The sequence below is a fragment of the Hetaerina americana genome, unplaced genomic scaffold (assembly GCF_022747635.1).
Source record: "Hetaerina americana unplaced genomic scaffold, ioHetAmer1.1.p SCAF_46, whole genome shotgun sequence".
NCBI classification, from domain to species: domain Eukaryota; kingdom Metazoa; phylum Arthropoda; class Insecta; order Odonata; family Calopterygidae; genus Hetaerina; species Hetaerina americana.
This window is the reverse complement of record NW_027287052.1, coordinates 1,008,200-1,031,780: the sequence shown is the minus strand read 5'-3', so window position 1 is coordinate 1,031,780 and position 23,581 is coordinate 1,008,200. Positions and strand designations below refer to the sequence as shown.

Here is a 23,581-nt window from a genome sequence, read left to right as displayed (position 1 = left end):
GGAAGAAGAGCTCTCACGGTGGAAGAGACCACCAGACGTAGCAGGCTTCAGCCAAATTCAGTCAACTAACCCTCAGACTGAAGGGCTGATGATGATTTTGCTTACTATCTTACTCTTCTGTGATTAAGCGTTGCTGGCTCTGGATAAATCATTAATGTCCTCTCTTTTAACATTTCAATGCAACAATTTCAGAGTGTAAGAATCATTTACCTTGACCACGATGATTTGCTCATAATGATATTCAGATGTTTTTTTTTCTTTATTAATTCAGTTACCCAATGTATATTTAGTGTTGCATGCATGCATGGACCACCAAGCTCATGCATTTCTACTTTTAAGAGAAATACTGCGCCAATATTGAGAATTTTATAGCCAAATTACTATTACTGGTTGACTTTAATGCTACAGACTTCTCCAGATACCCAATCTATTCTGCCTAGTGAATTATCTTTCTAAGTGGTTTTCACGGCTTTAGTTGGATCCATGTTCCCTTTATCATTCATGACAATTGAATGTCCATAATTTTACCATTTTTACCTTCCAACATAGTTTACTTCACCGCTTTTCTACCCTAGTATTAACATCTAGTTTTCAGCATTACTAATATGATGCAGCTGCTTTAGAAACATCCCACTGGTAGACTTACACATAGCAAAAAATATAAATTATACCTCTATTGAAAACGGGGTAGTTACTGTTCATTAAATAGCATAGAGGGCTGGGGGTAAAGGTCGATTCGACAACTTCAAAGAAGCCATTAAATAAGAAAATTCACATGAATATATTGTTAAACTCAAATTGTAAAAGCAACTATATAATACAATGACGTGTTAAGCTTTTGCAGCTTTTAAAAATTCTCTGTGCTTCTTGACAAAACCTGTCCGTCGATATTCACTACGTTCTCGCAGATACTCCTCTGTGCACTGATTGCGAAACTCTTCGTTTTCGTACCATTGGGTAAGGCATTCTTTGAGGCGGGAGTTTTCTTTACGGCACAGCAGTACCATCGCATAACTGGATTCACGGCAGCATTCTGTGAACGCTAAAAATTTAATCGCGTTAATTGAGCCAAACCGATTGTTAAGTTTTCTGGCATCATAAGTTAAAGATAAATATAGACAGAATAAGGTTAAATATGTCCCCTTATAGTGCTCTGGAACACAAAGAACAGAGCTTCGAGAATTTTGAGATTGAACGTGGAATGAAATACAATCAAAGTTTTTGCCAACTAATGAGAATGTCTTTTACCTTTCACCTCGTCAGGACACTTCTCCGCTTTGGCCTTTTCGCGCATTACCTTTGGCACCAAAACTTCAATTTCTACTTTCCTCAGACTTCGGTCATCTGGATCGCCTGATGCAAAGAACATAAAGAGATTTTCACGGTTGTGTTATTATTCGCGATCATCTATCTGTGATCAGGAGAAATACGGGGTTTCTCAATCCGTGATTTCAATCAAAAAGCCTTTAAACAGTTAAAAATTAAGTGAAGAAAACTCACCGAGACCGTGCGGACCCGCAGAAAATTTTGGGGGAAGGACAGTTTTATCCATTTTCCCTAGATTCTCCATTTCATTAATGCGCCCGCTTAACTTGTTTGCAAACAATTGAGTAACGCATTGTGTATCACAGGAGGGAAAAACAAGTACAATGTGTGTTGAAATTCTGCATAATCTGAAAGCACCATTGTTCTGAAGGGCAGTTTTATTTTATTCCTCAAATGTTAAAATCTCCAAATACGCTAGATCCTACGACTACGGTTAAGAGTACTCCTACCAATCCGATCCCAACTTTTTATAAACCATTTCAGGATGATTTCTGACACAAACACTCATGGAATATTTTCTTTGTGCTTCTTATACATGATCTTCATGCATACGCCATTCAAAGTTGTTCACTGTTTGTAAGGTTACAAATCCTATAGCTTAAATTGATTTTTGTGGAACTCTATACCGACATTTTGGTTGACTAGGTAAAGAAGTACTGCCTGTGGTCAAGTAAATTGGTTTGAGTGGCAGGAGGTTGGGGGGGGGGGGTAGCGAATTTCTTGGGACAGGGGAGAGTTAAGACTATGATTGGGGAGGAGAGGGGAAGATGTGCTTAGTATTGCATTGCCCTTTTAAACTCGGGAACCAAGTTAAATTAGGGACTGTAGATAATTCCGAATTTTTTGTTCATTATGCTGTCTCAGTGCATGCGTAAGCTCTCAGTGGCATCTAGTTTGAAATTTGGGATGCAAAAAAATTGTGCCGTTACACACCCGCAAAATTATGAACGACGAACTTGGAATCATCAACAATCCCTTATTTGACTTGGTCCCCAAGTTTCAAAGTACCCAGGCGGCGCAATGCAATTGAGAACACATCTCCCTCACTTCCCCTCCCCTATTCTTGCCCCCCCCCCACTGAAAGAAACCAATTCCACAACCCAACTTCAATACACTCACTTGGTACTTCGTTACTGCTATCTTACTCGTCGTTAAACTCTCACTCCTGTTGGTGGTTGCCTAGTTGACCTTAATATCGGTATAGAGTTCCACAAAAAATTAATATTAGCTGCGGTAGGGTCGGCCCCTTACAAACTCAGTCAATAGTTCACGCCCTCTTTGTTTGTTTACAGTTAAATGTGCTATATGAATGAAGTTGGCTCCTCGTGTAATTTATAGAAAATTTGTAATGAATCCTATCAGCAAAAAGTATGAAATGAAATATTTTTAATACTCGATAATGAAAAGAAAAGCCCTTGTTTCATTGCAGTCGAGATTAGTGGAGAAAAACTAAATAGGTGAATGAATGATGCCATGGTTAGAAGTCTAAATGCATTCAATAAAAGTACTGTAATTAATATTAGCATACACGTGTATAATGCAAATTAATTGAAATTTCAGTGTTAATGTAGGCAATATCTGTACCTACTCATAACTGCCATTTATTTCATTGGCATTTCAATAGTTTTCTCCATATTGTGCCGTGCCTCCTAAGATCCTCATATTATAGTTTTAACTGATCTTGAAATGTAATCTTAAAAATATTTAAATCATACTTGGAAGTGTATTTTACACATACCCATTCAAATCATGACATTTCCTTATTTAAGGGAAAACCAAAAATTGTTTCAGGAATATACTTTTGCACAAACACAATTATGTAAAAATATTAATGCATAACCAGTATGGAAGTTCATTTGAAGTATAATACATGTATATTTCCTTTTGACTTTTATCTGATTTTTTATTTATTAGATTGCCTTTGTATTACATGCATAACTCTATTCCCTTCAGCAAATCATTACACTGGAAAAATGTGTTCACATTCCATATTCCTGCATTAACACAGAAGTCAGGTTAGATGACCATATTGATCAAAATGACATTTACTTGGTAACTATTTCTTAGGGTATTACACGCTATGCGAATTTGCCTTTACACTAAGCTGAAGTAACTATGATATGGTATGCTGAGGTATTCATCAACTCATCAAAATTATGCTTATTCCAATGTAATACAAGTATACTGAATCTCCATACACTATGTTATAACACGTTGATTGAAAATTAATGTTTCTTGCTCTATAAGAGAATGGCAATTAAAAACATTTTACTCATTTCAGGCAAAATAATGAATTGCCTGAGGCTGCAATTTTTCGTAAAGCAGCAGAAAACATTCTACTAGCAGTGCTTGGTGATATGCCAAAGTCATTGGCAAGAGATATCAAGCATTCAGTGTCTTCTTTTAAGATAACAAAATCATAACAATTTTTGAATGTATTTCTCTGCAGTATCACTAGATATGAACGGTTCCCATGCAAATCCAGCAACTCTTAATTTCTGTTAATAACACCTAAATGATTAATTGCTACATTTTTCTTTCTAAGTTACACATCTATTTCATCTAACCAACCATCAAATCTGATGGTTGGTTTAATGGAATTCCGATGAATGTTATGAGTCAGAGTACCCATCTGATAAGTTAATCTTCTATTCACATTTTGATGAATCTGTCTTGGGGCCATTGAATTTTCTCTTCTTAAGGCATTAAGGCCCGATTTTATAATTTTTTATTAAATGCAACTGTTAACTAATATGAATGTTAACTTTACATGGAGATTACAGACATCCAATTTTCTAAAAAAAATAAGATTGCTCATTAGTGAATGAGAAAATTGCAACCAGAGCAACATCTTCTGTGAGTCATTGAGCTGTCAGTTTTGAATTTAACTAGCGGACATAAAACTGAGTTTTGACTAACCAGAGATTAAAGGGGGATCGAGGTGGCTAATTTTCTGACTTCCCATCCAGGCTCAGGTTTTCATCCCGGCGGTGTTGAATATTTTTCAGAGGCATCTCGATCCCTAGTTGAGGTGCTTTGTGGAGGGAACTTTGGGTGAGTATGCCATCCATCAGATGGGATGTCAAACCGCTGACCCCTTGGTGCCTTTTGTTAAGAGTAGACTAATACCTACACTAGGTTTCTCTTCACCCTTCCTCCTTTCACATCCATCCTAATGGTGCAAATGATCTTGGCTATAGGTCACCTCCCCTAAAACTACTACTACCAGAGGTTAAAGTTAACCTTCAGTTTAATGAGACATTATAAAACAGGAAATAAGTTGAGGTGTAATGCAATGGATAAAATATATTTTCTTCAGTGGGTTGTAGCCATAGTTACACTGCACTTAGCTTGGGTACGTTTACTTTTGAAGTGTGGATTTATTTCCATTGCAACATTTGTGATGAAAATGTTAACACTATTCAGTCCTGTTTAATCTTTCTGGAAAACTTCTTGAAAACAATTTTAATTTATTATTACCTATTGGTTCAGATATTAATCCTGAATGTACCTTTTTGCTACCATTGCTACTACTTGCAATGGAATACTTTTGTGTGCAGTACTTCCAGAAATATCCCTTTATATTTGTTCTCTTAAAAAAATTAATATTATTATTTCAAGTACATAAGACATAGGAATTGACAAGAGTTCAGCAACACTTTGTTTAGGGTTCCAGAATTTGAAGGTAATAAATGCATACCATAACAATTAAGTATTCTACATTTGATTTAGACAATTCAACTTAAAATGATATATTTATGCTAAAATGTTCTAGACAGCAGTACACAGTGGACATCACAGATGAACAACTCAACTCCTTTCTGCAGGCCTTGATCCATTCTTTTCTTTTTGTCCCCTTGGGCTACATACAAAGATATTTTCTAGTGTGAAAATTTATGTGCCAATGCAAAAGGGCAAAACACAGGACTTACAGGTTTTATAGATGCTTTTCTTATTACAATCCATACCACTTTAATAAAATTATAATTGACACTAGTTTACTGACCCCCACAAATGAGATAGATACAATTACATTTGTGAAACAGATTTAAACAATCAGATCTCAACGTAGCAACGGTGCCTACCGTTGGCAACAATACCATGCCATGATGTCATTTGATGGTTACCATATGACATGATGTTCTCAGGCTGCTAGCAATGTACTATTTTGGAACAGGTAACATCTCTACAAAACTGTAGCAACTGAACAATATTTTTGCTCAATACATTTCAACTAATACCTTCACATCTAAATACTTTTTAAAAATATTGTATATTCCCCATTCTTCAGTAATGGGTTTAACAGGCTGATTTAACAGACGAAACAACAGACAGATTCAACACAAGGTTAGTGGGGAAGGCGGAAGTGTGCAGATGTCAAGCAGAAGAAGTTTCCTTCACCAGGACTCAAACCATGGGCCTTACAAACCAACTTGCCAGGCCAATTCTTAGACCATTATTAATTATCAACCTTGTGTTTGAAACTGTATTCGTATGTACTAAAATATGCCTCACAAAATATAATCTACCTTGCTCTTATTCCCAAACAGATATAATATCCTCGGTTAACTGCACGAAATCTCAAACTCTGCATCGCGGAATAAAAATTAAAGTAACAATGTCTTCTTTGAAAAGAGAGAGAGAGGTCTTTTATAATTACCATTAGGAAGAAAATTGAATGCGTTTATTGGGAGTAAATGTTTCATATCCATGGAATTGTTAAAGTTACAGTAAAAATCAGGCTGTAACGAGAGTGGACACTGGTGATTTCATGCTGCCATCTTGAAAATGGTGAATAATAAACATGAAATACATTCAGCAACGTACATATAAACATTCAAGCATGAGATCCCACCAAATTATGAAAACATATTCATACAGAAATATACAAGAATGGGTAGAAACACATTCAGGGACAAAAAACAAGCCAATAGAGGAAGGTGGAAGGTTGCCAATTCTAAACAGATAAAAATGTTTCCTTGACCGAGACTTGAGCCATGGACCTTCAACTTGCCAGATTCAACCAATTGGTATTTGTGGTCATGTGTTCATATCCCTTTTCCCTAGACTTATCTTATATATACTTTTCCCTAGTGTGTGTGCACATATTATAAATACATAAACACAATCGTCAGCCCAAAGGTCAGTTTGATAGGTATTGGTAGAGTTCAGCCAAGATAGCATTTAATAATGGTATACTGATACTAATACCATCTGTAGCTAAACATTGACACTTATCATGCAGCCCCCTCCTCTGTGTGTGAGCGTATCCAGTTTCATTTTTGGCTGAATGGAATCAACCCATACTCATTTATCACGCGATTATTCTCACATCCCTAATTCCTGGAAGAAGAAAAGCACAACAAAGGTACAAGTTCAGATTTACTGCGCTACCATCTATGATTGATACAATTTTTCACCATGTCAATCAATAAATAAAACTTCAGAATACATTCTATCACTGGGTTTCATAGCATTTTAAACCAATGAAAAAATTTAATTTACAGCAGATAACATAAGGTTTTGAAATATTAAATTGTAACCTTATAATGTGCAATCAATACATTATTTCAACACACAGCTTTCCATTAATATAAAAAAAAACTTTCTATAATGATAGAAACTTCCTCGGCCACACTATTTTACCATGAAATGAGAGGTGAACTCTCCATCCGTTTGCCCTGAGATAATTTTGGTGCACGTCAACATAAAATATGCTGAAATCGCAAAGCCACTTATACTGTCTATGATGTCAATTATTCACTGCACACACAGATCAGAACACGATTGACGCTTAGTCTTTAGCAACAAGTTTCCATTCAATACTTATGTACAAAATTGGTATCAAGGTTCTCTGAATTGAACCAGAACACAAATTTTAACGATCACCACATCAGACAAAAAGTTCACAATTGGGATCACGGACTAAGTTTTGCATATTCCAATTCCATTATGGTACATTACATTCCGCTCTCATGCTTTTGGCCTGCAGGTTGTGTGCTACAACTTGAGTGGGATGAAAGAGTCACGGTCGTCAATGTCCTTCTCTTCCAGTTGATGGTCAGAATCTCGCTCCCTGATTGACACCCACCGCCTCACCAACACTTCTTGGACGACCACACCAGAGAGGCACTCAGGGCTCTGGAGTTCCCCCTCAGTCATAGTGGAAGGCCACTCCACACGACACAGCATCAGATCCTACAGGGGAAAATGAACTGAACTGATGCCGCGATCAACAGATGATGGTGCACAACAGAAATTAAAAGGCACGCCAAAGTGGGAAAGCATAAAACAGAGCCTGAAAAACAGTCTATAACTTTTGAGTTCAAGTGCTTTATACCTAAATGACCCAAGTTTTAAGCAGGAAGGCTCAGCAGAAAGTAACTTACATTTTGGCCTAGCGTGGTGGTGCTAAGGGCTAGAGCCACCATCTTAGTGTGTCTAAACATCCCAACATTCAGAACATATCCTGCTGTGGTAATGTGCAAACAATTGCTATTCTACTTTGCTCACTGCGAACTGAAAGCACGTGCGCTGCAACAGATAATCAGTAAGTTGTGAAGTGCGATCCGTGATTAGGTTTTTACTGGCAAAAAACCAAAAGCCAATTGAAATTCATCGGCGAATTTGTGAAGTGTACAGAGATGGAATAATGAGAGAAGGTGGAGTGAGGCAGTGGTGCATTCAGCTTAAAATTTGCAGCATCAATGCTCACGACGAGGATCACAGTGGTCAACCTAGCCTTGTGACAGATGAACTGAAGGTGAAAATCAATGAAAAAATTCATGAAAATCACCTGTTTTTGATTACGGATCCCTTGCTAGAACTTGCAACACAGCACTTTCACGGTGATGCAGAATTGCATGCTGGTGTAAACAAGTGGTTAAAATGTGAGGTGGCAGATTTCTTCAGAGATGGAATAGAAAATCTTGAGTATTGTTATGATAAATGCCTCGATTTCAATGGTGACTATGTAGAAAAATAGTTTAAGAATGTGCCTTTCAAATGCAAACAATGAAACTCTGTCTTGTCACTAGGTTCATATTTTATTTCAAAGGCAAGTTACTTTCTAGAGAGCCATCATAAATTATAACCAGTATTGCGCTAGGCAACGAAGCTTTTACAAATATGAGGAAGCTGATGACAGGGATGTCAAGGAAAGATGTAAAAAAAGGATCAGTGAAAACTTTGATATGACACATAGTTTTACAGGGTTCGTCCGGAAAATAAGTGTACTGAGCTCAGGAAAAAAAATTTATTACACTTTTACATATCTTAAGCTAATATTCCTCAAAATAGGACCCTTGTGAGTCGATACACTTGTTCCAGCGGCGTTCCCATTCTTGGAACGCTCCCGCGAAGGCATCATCGGGAACCTCTCGAAGACACGTCGTCACGGCCTCTTTGACGGCGTCCAAAGTCCCGTATCGCGTTCCTTTCAAACTCCTCTTTATCTTCGGGAACAGAAAGAAGTCCGGTGGTGCCAAGTCCGGGCTGTAGGGCGGGTGCGGCAGCGTTGCCACGCCGTGCTTGGCCAAGAAGTCCGACACGACAAGCGTGGTGTGAGACGGCGCATTGTCGTGATGCAGCCGCCAGAAGTTTTTGATCGCTGGCCGGACGCGGGCGACTCGTTTTCGAAGATTACACTGCTCTGCTATCATCCGAACACTAAGACGACGATCAGAGTTCAGTACATCGCGAACTTTTCGCACATTTTCGTCGGTGAGTGTCGTTGATGGGCGTCCAGGCCGTGGTTCGTCGTCGACCTCTTCTCTGCCCTCCACGAACATCTTGTGCCACCGAAAGATCATGTTTCTGGACATGGCTGACTCCCCGTAAGCCTGGTTAATCATACCGACAGTTTCGGTAGACGATTTCCCAAGCTTTACCGCAAATTTGATGGAATAACGCTGCTCCAAAAACTTCGGCATCGCGTTCCGTGACGTGGGTCGAGCGTGGAGGTTCGCGTTAACAGAGCTCCTCACTACACCACAGCTCAGAGCCGGCTGCCTTTTTCAGCGTCGCTTGCCAACATACCCCCCTCCAATCGCAGCCCGTCAGAGCGGTGCTGGGCGCGCCTGGAGCGGCGGGAAAAAATCAGTACACTTATTTTCCGGACGAACCCTGTACATGGTTGTTTAGGCAGGAGATTGGGTGTATACTAGTGCCTAATGCAATTCGGATGTGGAGAAGGATGGAAAAAGTATAAAGAACAAAAGGGAATGAATAACTGAACAACGCACTGGTCCACTTGATAATTTTTTTATTATTTTTAGACTGGGTTTCGATGTATTACATCATCATCCTGTTGTGTCCCTTCGAAAAGTTATTCATTATGTTTGACTCTCACCACATCATGCCTGAAGCTACTTAATTTGAACAAAAGGGAAAACAAGAGAAAATGCTAGAGTGATGAGAGAAGTGAGGACGCTGCAGGGAGAAGTCCTAAGGAGCCAGGAAAAGTGAATGCAGGGCATATAGAGTGAAAATGTGATGCTCAAGACTGTGATACATGCAGGGCAGAAGTTTATGAATGTCTTTCATTTCTGATGACAATGATACTTTTGAAATGATTCTTCCAGAATTCCCTGAGGGTTACTTCTGAGTCGTTGGTAACTTTGAAACATCTTGGGAAAACAACTTTCTCATAAAGCTTGCTGAAATTGTCCATCACACATTCATCAATTGATTGCAGTTGGTTGGAGGTGATATTCAGGGATATACTAAAGCATTGTCTATTATAAGAAAATCTTCAGGCATTTTAAGGTTCAGATTTCAGCGTTTCAAGTATAAATTTGCATCTTGTGAAGCCAGGAGATGTCATTGATACAGGCCTCAAAATTTTCCCAACCCTTCCAGGAATGTGTGAGGCTTCATTGTCACTGATACTGAACTTAATCAGTCAAAACTCTAGCTAATCAGACAGAAACCAAAATTTCACAGTCTGAAATTTTGGTTTAGATATATACAAGACTAGGTATAATGCAAATATCCCATCCCATAAAACTTTCATAACTTCATTAATACATATATCAAATGTGGAGGATTCTGGTATATAAATAAAGTAATTTAATCTGATTCCAATGCTGTTTAATTCATCTGGGCACATTGAGAGTATAGTAGCCTTAGGAAGACCAAATATCTCGAATTGTGTTACAGTGCACACACATCTCCTGGTATCCAATTTACACTATTTAATTAATTCATCCCATCCAGTTACTTTTTATAGTAAAATATAAGATATGCCACAGAGAACAAAAAATACATGTATTTGAGAAATGATTATAATGAAATTACATCTTGCCATACCTTGACAAAAATATTCATTTAGCTTTTGAAAACAATTCTTGATTAAAAAGATTTAAATCTGAATTTAAACGTCTGACACCAGTTGGCACTTCTAATTCCTGTTGGTAAATGATGGTAGATTTTAATGCCAGCATAAAGGGGCCCTTTTTGAAATGAAAAAATGGAATACTGTATCGCATGCAGCACCTCCTTTCTTTGTTTTGTGTTAAAATCATGGATATTCTCATTATTTTTGAACAAGGCACATGTTTTCTTGAACATACACACAATATATGTGAAAACATTTTACAGGTGAGAATTTGTGATCTATTAAATTAGGTCCAAACGATTCTCTTTAGAAATTTCGACCATATATCTAGTCACTCTTTTCTGCATGATGAGAAAACTTTGTCGACGCCAGTAGACGAACCCCAAAAAATATTTCCATAGAACATTAGGGATTGGATATTACCAAATTAGGCTGTTTTTAAAATGGCCTGATCTATGACCTTTACTAGGTTTCTTAAGGCATTGGGAATTATGGAAAGTTTACTGCATAAATGCCTATTATGTTCATTCCAGTTCCAGTACTTTCATCAATTACTGAACCTAAAAAGTTGGTACCACTAACGTTCCTCACAAGATTATCTTTGATTTAAAGATCTGAGATCTTTAATAAAAAGAAAGAATCGATTCTATTGATGTGTTTCTCAATAGCAAAGACTCCAATGATTATTCACACTGATATACACTTTGGTGGAGAGATAAAAGACTAACCTTGGCAATGTTTTCCGTCAACCTATTCATGCCAGAAAGCATTTTCCAGTCAAACTTGGACTCGCCATCGGCATCAAACGAGTCGATGACAACAAGGTATGATGCATGGTAGAAAGGTGGTCCATCTTTGTACAGTACTGTAAAAAGAAACATATAGAAATATATAATTGCCATTAATACATAATAATATGTATGTAATAATATTAAATACATGATATTATGTATGACACTTAAATTTGTGCCCTCTCATGGTGACCATGTAAGTATGATAAACAGGTATGGATGAGAATGGTGGATGACTATTGATGTACAGAATCCAAACATATTTGTGACATTATGATCACATTAGACTGGAAGTCCTCAATAAGCCCACCCAAATAAGTTCACACAAAAATACCAACACTTGATATGGTGAACTTCTATCGCATAGGCGATTGTAGTTCAGTTTTATTTCTTGCTTTTTTGCATACAAAAGATCTTTAACAGTGGGTGAAATTAATGCTTGTTTGGAAATAGGTTTTATGCTAGCATGCATATCGATTTATATGTCCTTTTTGGGTTTTTTAATGATTGCTTTTCCCCTTTTCTCAACCCTTTAACCACCCTTCCACTTCCACTTAACTCTTATACCTAACCCATCCCACTAGGAGCTTGCATCCCCTGCCACACACTTTTTTGGTTGATTGTGGGGTGTTAACGTAGATGTAGAAATCAACTATTGAATTCCAGATTGACGTTCCAAATATGAGGTATTTTTAGACACTAAAATAAGGACATTTCCATTGACTTACAACCGGATAAAATGCTGGCTTGTAAATTTGTACGCACAGTAAATTTCTGATTGAGTGTTCACATTATCCTGGCTGGTGATTATCCATGCATCACCAATTTGTCTGTGTATTGGTGGTTGTGGTGGCGGAGGGAAGGGTAATGGGATGGGTTGTTTACCCCTGTACATCAGAAGAGCCATGCATCATCACTGGCCATGCTGTCTGACCAAGAGGGAAGAGAAAAAACGTTTCTGATGTTGTGCTTGTTCCTCAATGGCGATGGTGTGCACAGTACTGACCCAATGCCCCCCTAAGCTATGTGGTTGACAAGTTTTAAAATAAAGCAATATGGAATCCACAAAGTTGGGGAACAAATTGGTGTCAATACAGTATCAGCTGATAGAGTTCCTGCTACATTTCAAGAGTTAATATCAGAAAAAAATTGCTCTAGGAGAAAATCTTTGATGCCGATGAAGCCAGCCTGTAATGGAAATTCTTCCCAAAATGTTTACTAATGACAGAATATCAAAAATCAGCTCCAGGGCACACAAATTCCAAAGAGAGAATTATGGTTCTATGATGTGGCAATGCCTCGGGAAATAAAAGGAATTTCTGATGATGGAAAGGGGAAAAAACACACTCTCCTTCTAAGGAGCCAAAACAAAATAAGCAAATGACTAATACAGGGCACCAAAACAGCACTTGGATGAATCGGGATATACTTGAAGACTGCTTTAAGATAAAAATTCTGCTGCCAAAGTCCATATCCCAAAGATAAATAACTGAGAAAAAAAGAATTTCCTGAGAAAGCCATTTTTTAATTCGATAACGCTACTTCAAACCACAGCAAGGACATCCTGCTTTCAAATGATGGAGAGATATTTACTAAATTTGAGCCTTCAAATGTGACCCCCAAATCTTAGGCCAATGGATCAAGGAGTGACCATGCCAATGTAACAACAGTAAAGGTGGCAAATGCCAAAGATGATTTTTGGAAGGATGAAATTCTTTCAGCTTTTTGGAGAAAAATTTCACTTATCTATGCCGTTTTGAATGCTTCAAAATGGTGAAGGGAGAAACTTGGAAGAAATGTTGGAATGAAAACTTCAGTGAGGTAAGATCTGGTCTTTCCCGGCTTATTTACTTCATGAAGTTTCCTTGGGTCTTCCACCGGGTCAGGGGTTCCATATTGGCCGACGTTTCGATGCCCGACTCATGCATCGTCATCTACCGTGAGGACAATGCACAAGTCGGGCATCGAAACGTCGGCCAATATGGAACCCCTGACCCGGTGGAAGACCCAAGAAAATTTCATGAAAAAAATATTATCTCTGTCTCTCCACTTCTAAAAGATCCGCAAATTTATCCGACACATGGAAAGCCACTAATTCTTTATCTAAATCCTTTGTTAACCACAAATTCAAACGGATACCTTGCACCAGACCCAAATGTAAAATATGTCCCATCTCCACCACTCCTTGCCTACCATCTTAACTTACAAATTCTCTCCCATCCCACAGTACACCCTCATGCGTGTGCCATAATGTAATTTACCAACTTAACTGCAAACTCTGTCCCTCTTACGTTGGGCAGAGCATCACACCCCCCAACATTCACATAAAACACATCACTGCACCTCTTGCAAACCCTCTTCTCCATTAGCCTCTCTACCTGTTCTAAAACATACCTCCCTCCAAACCATCTTCTTCAATGCATACTACTTCTTCTGCAATGTTGGGGCGCATTCCCTGCCTTTCACAGTCTCCGCAGGGGATAGAGTGTTTTGTGTTGCATGTTGTATGGTGGTTGAGTTTCGCATTCCTGCTTGTTGTGTCCTGGCTTGCGTGTTGTTGGATGGCTTTCGTGCTGCATCCTGGGGTATACTTGTTTGTTGATTTATGGTATGTGTGTTTGCATGAGTGTTGGATGAAGGGATTTTTGCATGAGTGTGTGCGCTGCTGTGGGTGTAATTTTCCATGCTGTTGTTTTGCATGTGGTATTGTTCCTTTTTACAGTTGGTGACCTAACACCCCCCGCCACACACCCTTGCGGTGGCTGGCGGGGTATTACGTAGATGTAGATAAATGCTTTATTTTCAATTATTGCCACCTTTCCCCCCTCTGATACAATGTTAAAAGCTTAAAACCCTCGAGATAACATATATTTCACTCCTCAGAGCTTGCTTTAGAGCCCAGTCTGAACCTTGCCCAAAAATAGGTTTGCTCTCCTCCTTCCTGTCGACCTCCACCCCTGCCAATCACCTCCCTATCCCTTCCCAATTTCCTACCCATCAAGCATATCCAAAGTGTTTTTCCTTCCATTGAAAATGGTGGTTATGCTACCAAAATATTTTTTTTAAATGTACCTTTTTATCTGCTTCTATGTTGTATATGCCATCAACACGCCTGTGACTAACCTTATATATACATATACAAAAATACATATAAACATGCACGTTTCTGCACGTGGATTTATTAAAATTTATACAAGCATACTCACAAAAGTCACCACCAAAACGAATTCCTGGCTTGACAACCCATCTCTTCGAGCGGAAATGGTGATATACAGCGTAAGATATTTCAAATGGCACAGTGGATGATGGGATAGAGGCACGACTTGACCGGAAGGCATTCCATAGCTCCAAAATACTCATTGGCCTCTGATATTTACTGCTCAGCATTTTCTCACTGGGGTGGTCAGGCATGGATTGCTGAACATCCGCTTCCACGACAGCCACGTCCTCCTCTTCATGGGACGACCAACCCTTCCTGGACCACTGCCTCGAGTGTGGTGGGGAATCGGCAAGGTCTATGATGGTGATAGAGGAACTATCAAGGTCACCATTCTCCTTGAGAGGAGCGTCATCTGGGTCACTAATCTCTCCACTTTGGTGAGGAGAACAAGGCATTGTTTTGTCACCATCTCCTTCTCCTGCAGGGAATTTTTGTTTCCTGGACTGACTACTGGTTTTACCATCACTCCCAGCATCATACACTATGCTCACTGAGTCACTGATTACGGATGTGGAATCATTTTTATTTTGCTGGTCACATGCATTCGCAGGAACTTGATTGGCTGTGTTTTTCACATCTGAAGCACTAATCCCTTCAACACTTTCACAGTCCTGGGTCACAATGCTTGTCTTGCCCACATTGTCTGGGGTATCACCCACACCTGGTCCCTCCTCTGAGGCTTCTCCGGAAGGAACTTTCATGGAAGGAGAATGTGTCGTCCCATCGGAAGCAGCAGGAGGCTCCTCAATCTCTTTAACAGGAGATTTGGAGACTAAATCCTTCTCAGAGTCCACCTTTGATGGGTCAACCACCATATTTTCATCCTCCTCGATGGTCATTAGAGTGATGGAACCCTTGCTAGGAGACCCAGGGCAATACCCCAAATCACATCTCTTCTTTGACTCTGACGATCCATCCACACCACAGTCACTAGTAGTACTGGAGCCATCATGAGGGCATCCCTCACCATTCTCCTTCATGCTTGATGATGGAGCATTGCCCATCTTACCGACATCATTACCTTTTTTAACAGCACCACTTGACTGTGAGCTGCAAGCATCACTGCTGAGTGTTTCATCGATCAGCACTGAAGCATCCTCACCATCCTTGTCATCATCAAACTGGCCGGACAGCAAGTCTGAGTTCCTTCCATCCCACACCACGAGGCAGCCGAGGCCATAGGCCAAGAAGAATGCCTCCTCGGGGATGAGCTGCAGAGCATCGAGTGAGGGCAGGAAGATCGAGGGGTCACTCTCCAGGCGTGGAGACTCTTGCGTTTCCTCAGGCTCAGAGTCAGAGTCAGGGATGACAATGCAGGGTGCCACCTCGCAGCAGTCACTGCCCAGGTTACCCGTCGTGGTGCTCTCCACCCCATCCACCACCTCCACCTCTGCCCTGGGTGGATCCTCCAAGAGCGTCCTCCTCCGGAAGCCACTGCTCTCTTTATGCATCCGCCTCTGCCTGGCCCTCCCCCCTGCCTGACCACCCCTGCCACACTCCACCTCACCGTCCCCTTCCACACATTCTTCCAGCTCCATCATGTCACTCTTTGGGAGGTTGATCTCAATCACATCATCGTCGTCGTCATTGCCTGAGTTCCCCATGGGATCCTCTTGGCACCCTTTCCCTTCCTCCTTCCCCGAGTTTATCAATTTATCCTGCGTGTCGCCAGACAAAGCATTTGGGACTACTCTCAACTTCTTTCGGAAGCTTTCAGTTTCGCTCTTACCATCAGTAGAATTGTTTTTGTGACCATGCATTCCCTCCCTCATCATATTTCTGCTGCCTCTTTGCCGACCGACAATTGCCCCGCCATCACTGGAAACTTCGCGCACTTCTTCTTCCTCGATGATCATCTCCACTATGTCATCGTGTGAATCATGCACTGCTGAACTATGGGTGCCCTTCTTTACTGAATTCTTTGAGCGGTCAAACAACAAAGGAGTTTGGACTCGGTCTGATGGTCTCTTATTCATTGGGAGAATGGGATTTTGGGTGCTGGACTCATCCTCTATCTCCACAATCTCGCAATCGCTGCTACTCTTGTTCAGACTTGACCTTTTGCTCTTCTCTTGAACTGACCTTTCACCTTGACGTAGCTCTTTCATCTCCTCGTCCTCCTCCTCCTTACTGCCCTTTGCAGATGATCTTCTTCCTTTCTCATCAATGGCTGCTTCTACCAATTCTGGTTCATCTTCCTGCCCCATTCCATCCCCACCCATGTCACTGCCTTCACCTCTTGTCATTCCAACAGTGACCTCTTCCTTTTGCTGTCCCTCCTCTCCTCCTCCTTTGGACTCCTCATTAACTTTCACCTTCTTTGCAGGGACCTCACATACATCCTCACTCACTTTCCCCTCACTGCCCTCCCCACCTTCTTCCACTGCTGTCTTTCCCCCTGGAGAGTTTCTGCATAAACTGGGAGACCTGTTTCTCTTGCCACCCCTTTCCTTCCTGTGATCACCCCTGGAATCTCTTTGACCATCACTGCCCTTGCTAGTATTTCCTGAAGCCTCCTCCTTGGCTTTGACACCATCCACTTCTTCACTGGTCTTACCCAACACAACCTTCTTGCCTTCCCCACTACTCTTGGCACCACACTCTACCTCCTCCTCTCTGACTCCCCCTTCCGACTCTTCCTTCACTGCCTCACTCATGGAACCAAGGCCTTCCTCCTCCCCCTTCCTCACACCATGGCTGCCTGCCACCAAAGGCTCTCCTCCTCCCTCCAATTTGGCACCCTCTAATGTTTGAGCACTGCCAGAACCCTCTTTGACGTCCAATGCCTTGGTGGTCCCATCTGAAACAAAACTTTTCTCAAGGCTACGCCTTGCGCAGCTGCTGTTTGCTGACTTGCCTCCTCTGCTAGAATCCTCCTCACCTTCCAAGCTGTCACATGCACTCTCATTCAATTCAGAAGGTGAGCCCTTCATCACCTCGGAAGATCTTGCTTCCTCCCCGTCACCTACTGCCTCTGCTCCCTCCTCAGCATCCACTTCCATTGGCTCCGTTTCACTCCCCGCTCCCTCACAGCTCTTCCTTGACTCTCCCTCAACCTTGCTTGAAGTGGCAGTAGAGGATTTTCCACCTCCGTCCACTTGGCCCCCCTCACTGGGTGGTCCATCGATTGAACTTTCCACTCCCGACCCACCCTCGCACGGATGCACATCACCGACCCCTCCCTGACGAGCCTCCAGGGTGACGTCACCACATCCCTTCCCCTCATTTCCCAACGCAGCTGCCTCGTCATGCCCATCGAATGCTTCCATGCACGAAGAGCCACCTTCCGCCACCTCCACCACTCTCTCCTTCCCGGGTGCAGCACAATGGACAGGGGCATCTGGCACGCACCCCTTTTCCTCCTGCTGCTCTCCTCCAGGGAGGGTTTCATGAACGACAGCAGAGGAATTCTTGTCCAACCGTGCACTGTCCTCACTCGTGCCGGGTTTACTCAAGTCCGGCACCACTCTTTCCACAGCAATCTCCTGAACCACTGCGCCACACTCTTTCACCTCACACACCGTACCCTCAACGTCTGGCTTCCCTTGATGACGACCATTCATGGTCACCCTCCTCTCACTCTCCTTGTTCCCACTACCATCTCCAGGCAGCACTTCACTTTCCACGTCAGGGGCTCCTTCTCCCTCTGCCACTCTCCCTTCAGGACTGTCCGATGCTGCATTTTTCTGAGGTGAGCCTGGCGGGAAATTAAGCATTGGATATTTATTTAGAAACATTCCCAGGAAATATCTATAAGAAGACAAAATAGAGTCCATCCAGAATGAGTTGGCCAACACTCAGCAATATACCTGGGAACCCACGGTAAACAAGGAATGATATTCCAGGACATTCATAGGTTTTATAAGACTGAAATTGCCAATTTTTTCAGACTGTTTTCCTGAAATTGGGGACACAGATGATCTCATGAAACCATAATTAAAATTTTGACTTTTAGAAAACATAAATTACACTCTACTGAGAATTAACTCTTTTACCATGCCCATTAAATTGAGAAAAGATTCTTTACATCAGGAGAAGCATTTGTTTGATGGAAAAACCAAAAACTTTGAATTTGTTTTCAAACATAGCTCAAACCAACTACGAAGAAACAATGACAGTGACATCGTGGCTGTAAGTGAATGGAGGAAGAAAAGTAAGTAATATATTTCCTGGATCCAAAAGAAGAAATTTTGTTTTTCACAAAACTTTTAAAATAAAGCATTTCACATTTTCTGGCACAACTACATATTACCAACACAGTAGTAAAGGAGGTCAAAATATTTAAGTCAACTTTCAAGAACTAATGGCAACAGGGTAGTATGAAATGCATCTTGGGCAATGGGAGGTGAATGTGGCCATGATGCGGAATTAGTTGGTGTGACACACGGTTTGTTCTTCAAGGGAATAGAGTTTGGCGGCATGAGGAAGGAGAAGGGAGGGGGGTGAGAGAGAGAGGGGCGATGGTATACACACCTGAGACACGATGGCTGACGCTGAGGAGTTTCAGCCATGATAAAATAACTTACAAGAAAGCCCATGATTTTCAAACTTGAATTTTAAAAAAAAGAGGATATTGAAGTTTCTAAGCATTTCATTATTGCACCCTGTCTCCCCTTATTTAAAAAACTTCACATTCTGCCCCTTCCATGTACATGCATATCATCAGTTTTCTATCTTACCATGATCCCTTTAAAAAATGTTATTAAAAATATCCAACGAATTTTAGAATGCTAATTACAGCTATGTAGATATCTGTACAGGTCAATAACTTTTTCCTAATTGCAATTGGGAAAATTTTCTTAATCGATGCCACAAGGTCTAGTTAATAACTACTACCAACATTTATCATTTTGTACTATCACCTGGCCTGTAACATATACTATATTTCTAATATTCCGTTTCCATTTTTAAACTTTTTAAATACTAATTAATATTGATATTTTGTTTACATTAATTAATTTAACTAGGTATGTTTGTGTACCTGTGTACCATCTGAAAATGCCTTTCATGCATTTCAAATCAAAATTCTTCTTTAATTTTAAATTATATTTTAATTCTCAATAAAAACCATGTAACTTTATGTAATTTATACCCGTTTGTAAATGTATTTTTATAATTGTGGAAACAATATATGTTTTTTGCCTTCCTTTGAGTAAAAGGGTTATTCCCATTAAATAAATTGATCAGTGTCAAGGGTAACATTCAATACTACAATAGCAACGATAGCTATCATTATTATAATACTGGATCCTTAAAAAAACTAGCACCAAAGATTTAACTAAACTAAACATATGGTCCTCATTCTTTAAAATAAGTTAAATTTCAATAAAAATATTCCTTGGCAGTAACTTTTAATTAAGTCATCCTCTAAATGTGCATTGCATTGCAACAATTTCAGAGGGTAAAAATCATTCGCCTTGACCGGGATTTGAACCTGGATCCCTCGAAGTCTGGCCGATTGCTTTATCCAGTTAAGCTACCGAGGCACCCTCTAACATGCCGAGATTTTAGGGGCTTTAAAGGAACAGAATGTTGTGGCAAAATACCATAGATTCAATAACACAGGCATACATAGTCGTGTGTGATGTGTCGCAATCCACGAGGTTAAAGCCAACTTCAAACCCTAAGGGTTTTTCGCCTTTGACAAATTCCAAGAAGCTGCAGGGTTACCTGGCAATGTGAGGAATCTCAGCAAAATGTACCTTTTTAAGGAAAAACTTTGCAAATATCTGTTAAATAATATGTTTTACTATGTCGATGAATACCTTGAACGGTAATTTGCAAACACTAACATATTTTGACGTGTCCTATATCTGTACAACAAATCTTTCGATAAAATAAATGATTTGATTTATATTTATGATAGTCAATTTTATTACAATTTTGAGGTGCTGCGAAGAGAATTACATGGAGAATCCACAAAACTGATAATCTGCATATGGATAATCAAGAGTTTACTGTATCAGAAGGAATTTCCTCTCGCAGAGTGCTAATAATAAGGAGTTTACAGCAGCATTTTTTGTTCCAAACTGTTCAATTATGTGCTCAAACTAATGAGAAATGCACCTGGAAACTCCAGTGTTAATGATATTCTACATCACTCTCTCTTCCTTGATATCAGCAGCCACCCCTCCCTCCCTCCACCAACATGACCCATGTCATAAAACCTCATTCAACAGTCCACCCACATCTCCCTCTCTTTCCTCCACTGAGCACTGCTAACTCACCAGCGCCACTTTCCTTGTCTGGAGGCACTAGGATGTAGCCACACTCTGCTGCCCACTCCACTCTCCTCTTCCAATGGCGCTCACGCACAACAGGAACATCACCAACACTCTGCTCATATCCTCGACGACAAAGGAACCTCTTTCCAAAGTAGCCCTGTTGTTTTCATAGGAGAAAGAATATTGTGAATTCACCCTCAATGAATTCAAACAGTTTGTGATCCTTTTTCAACATCTGACGCACATCACTTACAGCTCATATTTTGTTACTCAAAAAGTTTAGATGCATGTAAAAAAAAGTGCAGCAAGGCCACACAATTACAGCAATCATCAAGTGCATAACAAAATCAGCCTGCGGACCATGGTATGAAACTGTCGTTTGTGGTATTCACCTTAATGCATTCCTCATGAAATTAAGAATATACCAAAGACTTTCAAAGATTGCTCTCCAGAAATTTGCATCTGGGGGTTGGTTTGATAGGAGGGGGCAGAACTTGACCTACAGCATTGGAAATTCGCAAATCCAGGGAGAAGGTGCTTATTTTCCAAGTCTCCCAGTTTCCTACAATACCCCAGCACCAAGATGATCACAGAGCTTGGACTTTTTGCAGCAGTGGTTGCCCACCTCAAGGATTAGTCTGAACCTCTACCTACAGGGCAACCATTGTCAACCCAAATGCAATTTATGTTAACTGAATCCATATAATAGGAAATATAAACCAGATTTTTAAAATTCTACGTAGCCATCAGCCTCTTCCACCATTTCTGAGACAGATTAGGTTGGCATTTGTTAGTAGGTGGTCAGCTTATTATTTATCACCATCAGTAGTGAGGAAATGCCAATAATGCAATGGGAACACAGCAGAAATGAAACTAAGAATCTGGTGCAAATTGTGAGTGCATCATGAATTTCCCACACTCACTTGAGACGGGTGTGCAATTATCTGTTGAGTGTAGGCATTCATGATGAATATCTTTCCAATGCCCTTTTGGAGAACAAGCTCTCGAATCAAAATGGTGATCTGATATGATTCCCTTATTAAACATGATACCTTCACATATATTTATTTAACAAACTAGCAGAAATCCACATTTACCAGAAAACACAAAAAAATTATTTTCTAAAAAAATCATTGAAGAAATTTTTAAAATAATATATACAACGTGTTGTTATAACAAGTTTTATTGGCAGAAATTTGTGAATTAAGTCTCAGGTTTAAGGTAAGATCAAATTTTACCAGAACAAAGTCACTTTTGTAATCACTACGTTCATTGAAAAATTAACCAAAGTTCGATTCTTACTATCCCCGCCCATTAACTTTCAAACGGAGGAATGATGAAAGTGAGAATTTAATGAACCCCATTGACTCAAGGTAATTTTTGGCTCTCTGGGCCAAAAATTGACTTTGGCTCTCACTGAGGCTCTCTACCCTATGGCAAGATATTTTTCAGGTGCACCGGTTCAGATTACTTTAAATTTTGTTTTTTGACATTTTTTTATAAGGAGTCAATGCTATACATTAATTCGTATTTAATATTGATAGTAATTATATCAATTTTTAACCTGCCGCTTTAAGAAATGCACCTCATGCCGTTTGTGAAGACTTCGTCATAGTTGTCTATGTAGAAGTCCAGGTAGCAATGACACTTTCATTGCATTGGGTTGGCCATCCGTTTGGAAGGTTCTTGTTTCATCATGCATTGAGAAATTAAATATCCAGTTGAACAAATACGTCATTTTGTAGACAATGTTGACGCTGGATAATAGAATTACTCCAAGAATAATTCAAACATTAGCCCAAACCGGAGTAAAATAATTCAAACATTAGCCAAACCCGGGGGTAAAATAAATGACGCACCATTGTAGATATTTCATGCATATCTCCAGGATCATCAACCATCACCGAATCTCCATCAAAAACACCCATGTAGCTTGGCCAAAGTTCTTTACATGGTGGGATCCCCAGTTTGTTCCAAAATATAATGGGGTATGGGTCTCTGAGAAGAGTTCCTGGTTTAACTTTCTTCTTTTTCGGCTCTCGGAGCTCACCTTCGGCAAGCCTGAATCGCCAAATCAGATAAAAAGCAAGCATTAACGCTTTCACTCAATTCGCATTTTGTAGACAGTATAGTGAAATATAACACATTGTAGGCATCGAATCACAAAAAAACGGTAAGAAGATGACTATTATCATTGTTTTTTTATTAATATGACCAATAACAGATTATTTATCTAAGTTCTTTGGCTAAATGCTAAGCATTTGCAGTTGGTTGAAATAATGCATGAAATGATTGAATAATTAGTACAATGTACTAATACTCTAGATATATTCCATAGACAGCGCATCACTTGCCAGATTACCAATAAAAAGTGGTTCATTATCGCTTAACAATGCTTATGGACCCTCCAAAATTCCCCTCATCATTTTACATTGACATTATGTTCTACCAATACTAAATGTAATGCATTTTAATGAAGAAAAAAAACGAAGGACTCTGCCTGATAATATGATTAATCTAGATATTATATTTCAACATACTGTAATCTCCCATGGTTCATTTTATAAGAGAAATTCAGTCTCGGGCCGTCATAAAACACTTTCTTTCTACCGAACCGGTGCTGTCCATATGAATTTCGTATCTTTTTTGTTTTCAGTAGATAATATGCTATTGAATCTGCGAA

The 23,581-nt window shown here is 40.0% G+C and overlaps 3 protein-coding genes across 3 annotated transcripts; all 3 read right to left on the bottom strand.

Moving 5' to 3' along the window:
* Positions 1 to 762: 762 nt before the first annotated feature.
* On the bottom strand, positions 763 to 1,586 carry LOC139693308 (COX assembly mitochondrial protein homolog). The gene is made up of 3 exons (XM_071591421.1): positions 1,501 to 1,586; positions 1,249 to 1,353; positions 763 to 1,042 (listed from the first exon to the last, which is right to left on the bottom strand). Exons 1-3 carry the CDS (start codon positions 1,568 to 1,570, stop codon positions 831 to 833), a joined length of 387 nt encoding a protein of 128 aa, XP_071447522.1. The 5' UTR covers positions 1,571 to 1,586; the 3' UTR covers positions 763 to 830.
* Positions 1,587 to 6,085: 4,499 nt separating this feature from the next.
* Positions 6,086 to 16,127, bottom strand: Tsen2 (tRNA splicing endonuclease subunit 2). Its single transcript, XM_071591416.1, has 3 exons — positions 14,661 to 16,127; positions 11,392 to 11,528; positions 6,086 to 7,524 (listed from the first exon to the last, which is right to left on the bottom strand). The coding sequence occupies exons 1-3, from the start codon at positions 16,123 to 16,125 to the stop codon at positions 7,327 to 7,329; spliced, it is 1,800 nt and encodes a 599-aa protein (XP_071447517.1). The 5' UTR covers positions 16,126 to 16,127; the 3' UTR covers positions 6,086 to 7,326.
* A 200-nt stretch (positions 16,128 to 16,327) lies between these two features.
* LOC139693287 (S-antigen protein-like) lies at positions 16,328 to 23,458 on the bottom strand. Its single transcript, XM_071591400.1, has 6 exons — positions 23,439 to 23,458; positions 22,758 to 22,959; positions 21,822 to 21,950; positions 20,902 to 21,055; positions 16,404 to 18,371; positions 16,328 to 16,332 (listed from the first exon to the last, which is right to left on the bottom strand). The coding sequence occupies exons 1-6, from the start codon at positions 23,456 to 23,458 to the stop codon at positions 16,328 to 16,330; spliced, it is 2,478 nt and encodes an 825-aa protein (XP_071447501.1).
* Between the last annotated feature and the right edge of the window lie 123 nt (positions 23,459 to 23,581).